This window comes from Apteryx mantelli, chromosome Z (genome assembly GCF_036417845.1).
Source record: "Apteryx mantelli isolate bAptMan1 chromosome Z, bAptMan1.hap1, whole genome shotgun sequence".
NCBI lineage: Eukaryota > Metazoa > Chordata > Aves > Apterygiformes > Apterygidae > Apteryx > Apteryx mantelli.
The window spans coordinates 57,741,946-57,752,985 of NC_090020.1; the positions used below are offsets into that span (position 1 = coordinate 57,741,946).

Below are 11,040 nucleotides of genomic sequence, written 5' to 3' on the forward strand. Positions count from 1 at the left end.
AATATACGTGTACATTGTGGTGTCCCATTGATTATTTGTAATGAAGTATTGCTAACTTGAGGGCAACTGTAGCTTGTTTAAGGGCTGCAGTTCAATTTGTGTTACAGCAATAGTGTAATGTGGTGACTGGATTTTCAGTTCACATAAAGAAGAATGACCACTGATGCTTGATTCAGCTTGCCTCCTAAAATCTATAATACAGAATTTAAAACTAAGCCAAAAGCCTGGTTTAATTCCAGCCAGATATATCTTCACTCCCTTTTCCCATCAAAAAATAAAAAGCCCTCCAAAATAGTTATGTGGTTCAAGTGACCATAAATATAGCTGGTCAACTTGAGACTAGCTGTTTGCCCAACTAAATCCCCCCAGTAGTCAACACTGACAAGTAAAAGGTGCGAAAAGCATCAGTGAAATATTGACTCACCTCAATACCCAGGTTGCAGTACCCAGCACTGAAACTGCATTCAAGCGAATTGATTTCATCACTAATAGCTGTATTTTTACGTAATGATAGAAGTATAACAGAAGTTATGATACCACAAATTGAACTACAGCTTTAGCACATGCGATAGTACAAATTAAGGAGAAAATTCAAATAGCGTGTTGACATTTAAACTCATTGCTGTGCTCCAGAAGTGGTTTTAGTAACCTGGGAAAGACTGTTGTTAAAATGTGGATTCCTCTTTTTTCAGTACTCCCCTAGCATGACAATGAGTGTGTGATCCGTTACCAAGTCTCCTAATGAAGACCACAGTGAGTTGGCCCTCTTCAGAGAGCTACTACAGAAGAAAATTATTCGTCCCAGTGTACAGTTTAACAAAAGGATCTCAGATACAATCAGACCCACCATTTTTTTTCTACCATCTCCCCAGTTTTGTCAAGAAAGTGGGTCCCAAACATGATTGAGACAACTGTAAAGAGTGGCATAACAGAACTGCCCAAGATGGAACTGCAAACAATTATCTGTGTATGTACATGTATGGGTTGGTGTATATGTATGTGTGTGTGTGATATAGAAATACACACATACATATATATAGGCCTGCAGGACATTGTAAAATATTATCACATGGCATCTTAAGTAGAAATGAGAAGTAGGGACTTCTATTCCATCTTTTTTTTCACGTTTACATTTTAATTATTAAAATTTGCTTTCCCTCTCCCCTCCTGAACTGTTTTATGTTGCATATATCACTGCTTTATAAGTTATTTTTTAAGGTGAACTCAAATGATAAATTCTTCTGATTTTGTAAATGTCTGCCATTATGGATAGGAATAAAATTGCTTATAAGAGCTTTCATTAACTTGTGTTTGATACTAGTTACCCTGTGAATCACAAACTGTACTGTCTCAAGAAATAGAAGAAAGCTCATGTTAATTTTTTGGAGAAATTTAATAATTCTCACCTAGTTTGGTGATTTTTTTTTATACTTTGCCTTTAAAAAAGAAGCACTGAAGGTTATTTTTCTTCTTTAATTGAAGCCTAATATCTGCAATATCTATTTTAAATGGAAGCCTGAATTTGATACAAGCTTCTCAGTTTATATAGAGTACTATAAGGTTACTGTAAGTGAGCTCCAATTGCTATAGAATCTAGCAATAAAGTGTCAGGGCTTCTTCTGCCCTTGGAAAAGAGTTTTCTATTTAGCATGATCTTCCATAGGGGTGGTAGTTAGTGGAAATACAGTAGAGTCCTTATTACTGAAACCTTTTCTAACAATTTACCATTATGTTTCCCCTTTTTTAATGATTCTCAGCTAAATCATAACAATCCATAGTCCTGATTATAAACAGCACCTCCCAAGCCCCTGCATAAAATCAGATCACCCTGGTACTTTGCTATGTATTTTTATTAAGTTTACCAGAATGAACTCCCCCAAAACTTTTCAGTAAGCAGTCATTTTTGTGAACCAGATTGACTGTGTGCACATTTTATGACTACTAACCTTCAGAAGGTCCTATCTTTTGCCACAGATTGAAGGGAAACAAAGGTCTGAGCCATTTTATAAAGAGGTCAGTGTATTGGACATGAAAGCTTGGGACAGAATTGAGAAAAGGCATATGGCCCCAAAAAAAGGCTTCAAGAAGCAGTCCCCGCTCTCCTCTAGCAAAGCTCGAAAACCCATATTACAGTAAATTTAGTTTCTAATGACTTCTAGCTCCCCCAAGAAAATGAAAGTTTGCAGTTGTGTAGTGGTCAAAAGGTTGATGATCAGCACTGTGAGTACAAAGTGACTGAACTAAAATTCATGCCACAGACAAAGAGTAAAGTTCTTACCTTGGACTTTGCATACAGAAGAGCCACTTATATAGAGGAAACAGTTCTGAGATATGGTATGTCCATGCAGTCTAAGGAAATTTTTTTCATAAAATTGTGATGAAGAAGTTCATGCAATGAGCTAATTGTGAAAGTAGATGCACATAACTGAATGTGTAAGGAGTACTACAATCTCCTCACTCATTTTTATTTTTATATATAATATAAAATATATATGAAAATAAAAAGATGTAATACTTTCTATTCTCTTGTTAGGACTATTCAAAGATGAAACTCTTGGAGACAGAAACTTACTTAAAATTATGTTAGAATGTCAAAGATTTTGGTAACATTACTTTTTGTTAATAATAACTACTTTGATCAATTGTAATCATAAACTAAATAGTCATTATATGGTTTTTTTGACTTTGTTCCCAGTGATTATGAAGGTTGAATTCATTTGCATATCGTTGGAAAACAGTTTGTTGCTGTTTCAAGACATGACAGAAGCCCCTACTATTGATTTGATTGATAAAAAGATAAAATCAGATCTCAGTTCCTGAGATCCTGGACTTGACTGTCGTCACTAATACCATTGGTTTCAGTGGTTATGTCTCCAGTACACTCCAGCTTCTTTCATGAATAGTGCAAAGTTCAGGTGTCCTTGCAGCCTACATTTGGCATGTATATTATCCTTGTTCATAGCCTTCTAAGAAGGACCTCAGGACTCTTTTCTGCCCAGTTTCAGTCACATGATGTCATTGCAACTGGACTAAGATAGATGAATATGTCTGGACTATGCATCAGGTGCTAAAGCCCGTTCACACACCAGGTAAGTGTGCCCTTGAGTGAGCTCTTAAACTGTAAGTGTGTCTTGGGTCTGTTGTGTCCTTAGGGGAACACCCTGCACTGTCCCAAGCCAAGCCAGGGCACTCCTGCAGACACACAGCATGGCCAGGGACCACGTGGCAACTGGCCTTGATGGCATCACTGAGGGCCCTCTTACATGACAGCCTTCATGCAGCCTCTGGAGCTTCTCACTCTGGCAAAATTAAGCAGAAACAGGGTTTAGTATCAACTAGAAACTGTTTTTTTTTCTTTTTGAATTCAACATCTGCCATAGTTTAGCTTATAGGCATCTGTTAAGGAAAAAGTGTGACCATTAAATTAAAAACTGTGCAAATAAGAGTTCAGAAATAAGAGTCCCTTTAAATGGAACTGCCAACACATAATTGAATATTATTATCAAAATATGTTATCCTAATTTAAGTACTCCTTTCAGGTGCATAATTTTTCTTCTGTGATTCTTTTGAACTCCCCTCTATGTAATTTTTCTTACTGCCAGCATATCTTTGTTTCCCCTTTCTATTTCCTTTTCAAAACATTTATATTCAATTAAACATGGTTGCATTGATCTTGCAGTGTTAACCTCAGCAAAAATGTTTCTGGCTTTAAAAGGAACAGTGTTGGGCCCTGCTTCTTGTAGGCTATCGTTCTATGCCCTGATATTGCAAGTTACTATATACGTCCAGTACTTTACATACCTAGGTAGCCCCACAGACTAGTGGGATAAATATGTGCAAGTTTGCAAAATCTTAGATTTGGGAGATCTGCTTGAATACTCAGTGCATATCTTATTATTAGAAATTTTATCAGATAAAGGTAAATCTAATCACCTTGCTTTTTGTAGGGAATGAACCTGTGCTTACATACATCGGTAAAGTGATTTACATGCACAATGGTAAGATCGGGTAACTAACCATATGTAGGTTCTGCAGCTGAACCAGAGAAAACAATCTTACATGCTAAATATTGAACTTACTATGAGTATTCCTTTAGTTTTTAAATTTGTATGAAGCCTTTTGTTTGTTCATTTGTTTTCTTTCTTTTGCCTATAAATTCTTACAGGATTTTTATCATATATAGGAGTATTAGTACGGAAAGAAAGATTATTTGCAAACACTAAATTTTTATTCCCACTTGTGTTTCTATTGCACTAGGTATCAATGTGTAATGTAACTGCTATTTACTTCCGTGCTTATGCAACAGCATTATTGATAATATCAGAACTTGTCCAGCTCTGGGAGAAATATTAACATAAGTGGTGCAGGATAGTTTTTCCACAGTGGGTTTTTAGATAGATTTCTCTCTTTAATATAGAAATAAATAGATCGTGATCCTCTAAGTGGATCTTTCAAGCAAATTTAAAGTAAGGCTTTTTAAAACAGAAGTGATAAAGTCTTAGAGTAGCAGAAATAGCAGAATAATGGATCTCTCTTACTGTAAGAACTCTGGCAAAAATTCTGGCTTTGTAGAAATCAGCTGAAGTTCTGATGCACTTCAGTGAAACAAGTATTTTACTTCCTGCATAAACCCATGAAAAGGAGTATTCATACCTGGATTTTATTTCCATATGTAAGTCTTGTAGAGACAAGAACAGGGGGTAGGGCAAGCAAAAAGCTGTATGAATCACAAATATAACATGTGGCCTGACATGTGCATTAAAAAAATACTTTGATATTTGTATGTATAGGTTGCATTATTTTATTAATTGCTTGAGCATGTGGAAGAACTGCAGTTGAACACGGTGTTCTCTGCCCTTCATTGCAGAGTGAATTTGGTGCATGTGAAAAACATTGCAATAACCTTGAGTCTAGTCTTTGACCCACCTTTCACTGTCCAGTGGACTGTGCCTCAAGCTTGCCTCGCAGTGACTGGCTTTTCAGAGTGACAGAACAGGTCAGCGTCCAGATCAGTAAGTTGTCATTCAGTCTGCTGAATGCCACTATTGCCAATTTTTATTTAGAGGCTTTCTGATTAGAGCCTAGACCACCTACGTATTATGTATTCAGATATAATAACAACTATCAGACTTACCAGCCTGCTCCCATTTTGATTTACAAAATACAAGGTTAAAAGCACCATATCCCATGAATAGTTGCATGAAGACATCCAGCCATCACTCTCCCTTTAAAACACAATGGGAAGTATGTAGACCGATTATTTAATTTAAATAATTCAAATTAGGAAGTGAATGGAAGCTTGCTTCTTTATGGATAGCAATTTAGAATCTCTGCATCAGAAGGATAGCTTCTTGAATTGGCTAAAAATCATTTGAATTTTCCCCTGCTCTGTGGTTAGCAAATGAAATACTGCATGTAAAGCAGATTTGGAATTAGATGGGTAATTTAATGAGGGACCAGCTGTTACAATATTCAGTGTTGTACATTTTATTCTTTTTTCCTTTACTAGTTAAAATGAATTTTCAGCTGATAAATGTTGCATTGATTTCTATTTCTCAGATCAGTTAATTATTTTTAAGTATTATCTCCTGCTCCTAGACATCTCTTGTTCTTTGTTGTTGTTGTTGTTGTTGTTGTTGTTGTTGCTAAATATGGGCTGAATTTTTCAAGATTTGACCCTACACATTTGCATTTGGAGAATATCATAAAATAGAGTTTAATGATTAGAAAAAGATCGGTATAGGTAAATTTATTTTTCTTTAATTCACTGTAAGCGATGGTACCGGGCTCCTGTTCCAAACAGGCTTGGGTTTGGGTGGGCCCCAAGGATGGGGATTTTGATGAAGCGCGTCTTTCAAATAAAACCCAAAAAACTCTTACTACAGTGACAGCTCATTTCTTTTCAAACAAACTGATCACACTAAGGATCTAATTCAGGATTTAATGGTATGAAACAACTATAAAAATTCAGTGCACTCAAATATAAATGAGATAGATGATAGATTTAAAATTTAAGTGTGCAGCTTCCTCTGCTTTCCAGACATTATTGGCTCAGTCCTATAAGCTGCTGTTCATACCAGTTGTCCTACTGAAACTTTGATGAAACCACTAGCATAAGGTCATTGCTTGCAGGATTTCACCCTGAACTGGACAAAATAGTATATTTGAAGTGTGACTTTATTGGCAGATGTGTACACTATAGACTAAAACACAAAAGGTGTGTTGAAATTTAAAAAATTATGTTTCAACCTGAAAAACAGAGGGAAAAAGTCGCAACTGATCTAAAATATTGCTTTGAATGCATGCATGCAAATTATCTGCCAGTGCTGTCATCTTGGAAACAAATTACGGCAACAAATTTAGAGTACATAAATGGACCATCTACTCAGACGGCGCATTGAAACACATTCATGTTTGTTTGAAATAAAGCTTATACATGTTTAATTTTAAGCATATTTTAAGAACAAGTAGTTTTTTTCAGAACAGTGGGACTGCTAATATGCTTAAACAGTATTTGAGCATGGACAGTCTAGAAGCTCAAATTAAGTCTTCCCTAAACAGACATTTTGTTTTATTTTATTTTATTTTATTTTTAAGATTTTACCAGTGCAGGAGCATCTTTATGTATTGATAGTATTGATATGTGGAACAGATTTGGCTTTCTTCTGTTTCTTATTTTGTTAGAGCATTGTTCACTATTACATGAACTATTTTTGTGAACTTGTCCTTCATCTTATTTTAAATTGTGCAGTCATAGTTTCCCTCAACATAGCTAATGGCATTGCAATCTTAGTCCAAACTTCTGTTTGGTCACTGTTCTTCATTTAAGCTTAAAATATGTAAGGAAGCCTCTCATATAATGGGAAAACTTGCCATAAAAATGTATAAAGGTTTTCTTGGGTACATGTTTTCACATTTAATAAAAATACAATTTTCATTTATAATTTGAAATGGTCACTTTCTAGCCACTATTTAAGTTCTATATGCAAAAGAAGTTGAGAAAACAAATACCTTTTTGTCATTTGGATTCAGCATCATAAATATTTGCTGAAAGACATGCTTTTGGGGAAATCAGATCAAAACAAGATTTACTACATCCTTGCTATGAATAGTACAACTGGACTTTATGTTGAAAGCTCCTTCCACATCCCAAAAAGTGGATTTCCTAACATCTGATACGTGCGACTTTGTAAGAGCTCAATTCACAAATTTCCTTCGTGTGCTCTGTGTTTTCACTGTATCTAATGGATGGCTCACTGTGCCCCTTAGCTGTGTAAGAGGCTGCGCTTGTGTCTCGCAGAGGCGTAACCGAGTGGTCCAGCAGGCTTGTTCACAGAGTCTGGTAATGAAGTACTGGATAATATATCTGCAAAGTGCACCCAACTCTTCATTCTGTAACAAGATATTCTTACGCTATGTCACTATTCTCTTAAGAAGTTTTACAGTCTGCTTTCTTGCAGTTAGGTCTGGGGACTCCCCTAAGATTTTACAATGCCAGAACATGAGGCTTAATTTTACTGACAAAAATTCTGGCAGTATAGCATTAGTTTTCATAGGGAATCAGCTGAAAATATGGGGTTTTTGAAAGACTGCACATTTTTTCAATCCCCTGGTGTACTAGAAAAGAAATGATACAATTTAAAAGTTTGGTCTGTTACAGACATATTTACAGTTCCTCAGAATAGGAGGGAATTTTAACAGTAACCATGACCAAAACCATGTTTGTCCTTATCAACTAAAATCATCAATAATCATTTTGGATATGAACAGTTTTTACTACAGAATGCTGCTCTGATCAGTGAGGAGCCAAATTATCAACTGGATAAACTGGATATTTGTAGGCTTTATTTCTGTTGTTTAATCTTGGTGTTTTCTTCTCTCTCATTTGGATTTTCTCATTAATTGTACTATGCCAGATGTTTGCACAAAAATAAGAAGTTTTCCCAGTAAACATACGAAAAGTTGTTCCCATCCATAAATAGAGTCTTACTATAGAGAGTTTATTTCATTAGAGACATTGTGCATAATAACAAACAAGGCGTGGCTGTGCAAGATCCTGAGAGTCCTCAGTGTTAGAGATGAGGAAAGTTAGCATCTCGGAGGCTTATGCATTAGATGAGATGATTTGTAAATCGCATAAAATCACTTGAAACAAAAGCTGATATTTGCCATGCAGAATGGAAGAAAATAAAATCCAAATAAAGCATACTTAGTTGAAGTAGAAATTTACTAAAGATATAATTTACTACGAGAATTTGAAAAGCATGTAATCAATGATAAGTTCATTAGCAGCAGACAGCAACAAAACTGATGGCTACGATTCAGTAGCTACTCTCTTTTTTAATGTGGAGGTGCAGCCTGCAGTCTTACACCCCAGCAGAGAGACGGCATGAGGGTTAGGTTTCTTGGTCTAGAGAGAAGGTTATAGACAAGGGGCTGTAATATCCACAGGCTGCACCTTTTGTTACAGATGGGTAAAGTCCAAGTGCCTGTCCAGCTGACGTCAAAGTCCATCTCCAATAAGAACACACAGCACATTGAATTGTTTAGCGAAAATGGAAAGCAAGTGTTTTTTTAAAATACCAGCTACAAACATGACCTTTAAAAGTGTTTGCAAACTGTTCCCAGCTCTATTCTCATTTTCTAACTAACTTCTAGTTTTTGTTTGATTTGCATTTACATTGACGGTTAAGGAGAGTAATATAAATTCCTAAACAAGGCCTGAAAGACAGACTTGAACAGTGGCATGAGCAAAGTGGAAGCTGGAGCACTCTATTATTTGAGAATGAAGTAACATTTTTCTTTCAGGACAAAAATAAAAAATAATCCTTAGAAGAAACATTTTAGCCTTGTGGTGGCTATTAGAGAAATGTAAATCAAAATGCTGCATATGTCTAAAGACCAGTTTGGAGGACTTTTTTGTGGCAAGTATCCCTGTGCAGAAATATTGTGGTGCATCTATTTTGTGCATGTTTGCCCAAAACCACAAAAACAAAACAACTTTTTACGACCTGCTATACATGCATCTGGCAAACACTCATTTCTGGTGGGGAGAGGAGGAAGATTTGATAGTTGGTGGGGTTATTGTATTTATCTGAATTACTTAAAGCATTGGTAAACTATTGTCAATTTTGTTCACACTGCACAAGATATTCTATGTAGAGATGTATTTTTTTTCTTTACTGCTGGCATTATAATTTCAGTGATCCATGCATATTCTGTAAATTCCTGTAGGTTTTGTGTAAGAAACCTTGTCACCATTGCTTAATACTGTAAATTCTTGTTTTGAAGCAAGGGGTGGCTTTTGATTGTACAGCCATGTGTATTATATACTACAATAATACTTGTTCTGTCATCAAAACTTGCTGTTCACATATAGTTAAAGCCTTGCTAAGCACGCTTAGTGGTTTCAGAATTTATTTCAAACAGCAAATATATAAGCCATTTACAGGAATATCAACTGTAACATAAGAGAATTCAACCCGGTTCATATCTTTTGGAGAGCTTGGGGTTAGATTTTAGCTGCAGTTTAGCACGTTTCATGACCCAGTGCAGGGTGTGCAATGTGGCCTTTCAGCCTACAAGGTGCCCATGCAAAGCCTGACTCTGTGCAGGGAATTACACGAGGGAGAGTCTTTCCTCCAAGTGTCCCCAGCCCAAGGCAGGCTACGGGACCTCAGCAGCCTGTCTCAGAGAGATTTTCCAGTCCACAGGCTTCCTTGCACTAAGTATAGCTGCACTAGCTTCTCCTCTGGTGTCTCTTCTTTGCACTTCTGTGTTGATGCCAGAACAGAAACCCAGCTCCGGGGTATGGAGGAGGTACAGAAGCACTTTCTCTATATTGTGCCCTTGTCCCCAGCTCCCACAAGCTTTATGTGAGGCAGTGTCTTTAGGAGAATTTCATTCTTTGTCTGTTTACTGAGGAAGAGGAAAAAAAAACCAACTCTGAACTCCACCATTTATATTGCTATTTTATGATATACAACAAAGACCTGAAAATATGTATGTGTTCTTTGCTTGTTCCTGACATCAGAAACTCAAATCCTGTCTAGACTGAAAGACTTTATGACTGGAAAACAGTAAAAAAGCTGGCAACATGACTTGAGAAAGTTGAAAGGGATTCTTACGTAGATCATTTTAAATTGTGTTCTATTCGTTTTTGTTGATAGTTTAAATGACTAGGTTAACCTTTTGAATAAAGGCAGTCTTTGTTAGTGACTTCGCACCTTCACCCTTTCACATAAAACTCTGGGTACTTGCAATAAATATTCCTCAAACCTCCAAGCCAGATTGTAGATAAACTCCTTGTATTGCTGAAGTCAAAAAAATGTTTCTGCAGATTACTTCAGTCCTTTACAGAGAGCAACAGACCAATAATCCCAATTAAAGAGAAGTATTTGCAGGTCACATTTGAATAATTAGGTAAGTATGTTTTAGACAAAGAATGACTTTAAACATCGTAAGTGGAACTAGTGTTCAAACTCTAGTCTTTAATTAAAGAAAACCTCAGTAATATTCCAAATCAGCAGGAATTAAATGTCAATATAAATATTAATGTAGAAAATATAGAGAAATCTTGATACTGCCTCTGACCTTAAGCATTAATATTGATAATACCGGGAGTCTTGTAAACTTTGTGTATTTCAGAACAGCTGTACCTCTCCTCAGAGAGGGCTTGATCTTTATTATTGACAGCTACTGCGAAGAGCCAATCCATGTTATACTGAAAGAGTTCAAAAGCATGGCAATAGAGAATTCCCCCAGTCTCATAAATATGCAGCCATGTGGTGTCTTATGTTAGGATGAATAATCATTCCAACTGCAAACTTCTCCAGACCTTGTTTGTAACTTTTAAAAACACCCTCATAAATCATTTCAGAAGGGCAGCAGTCTGTGTTGATGAGAGAGCCAACAAGCTGCCTGACAAGGATCGCTTTCCAAATGACTTAGAGTCTTGCTTCGGGGTGTATTCATTCTCTTAGCTGCAACCCTTCAAAGGAGTTGCACCATGAATACAACTTTACTTGAAGCCCTTTGACT

At 36.3% G+C, this 11,040-nt stretch overlaps 1 protein-coding gene across 2 annotated transcripts in view; it reads left to right on the forward strand.

Annotated features, from left to right (window-relative positions):
• SSBP2 (single stranded DNA binding protein 2) overlaps positions 1-5,879 on the forward strand; it is a 192,723-nt gene extending 186,844 nt beyond the window's left edge. For both annotated transcript variants that reach the window (XM_067316051.1, XM_067316052.1), the window contains one exon: positions 693-5,879. In XM_067316051.1, the coding sequence (XP_067172152.1) occupies positions 693-722 (30 nt within the window). In that variant the 3' untranslated portion in view covers positions 723-5,879. The remainder of the gene's footprint in view (positions 1-692) is intronic.
• Positions 5,880-11,040: the final 5,161 nt, after the last annotated feature.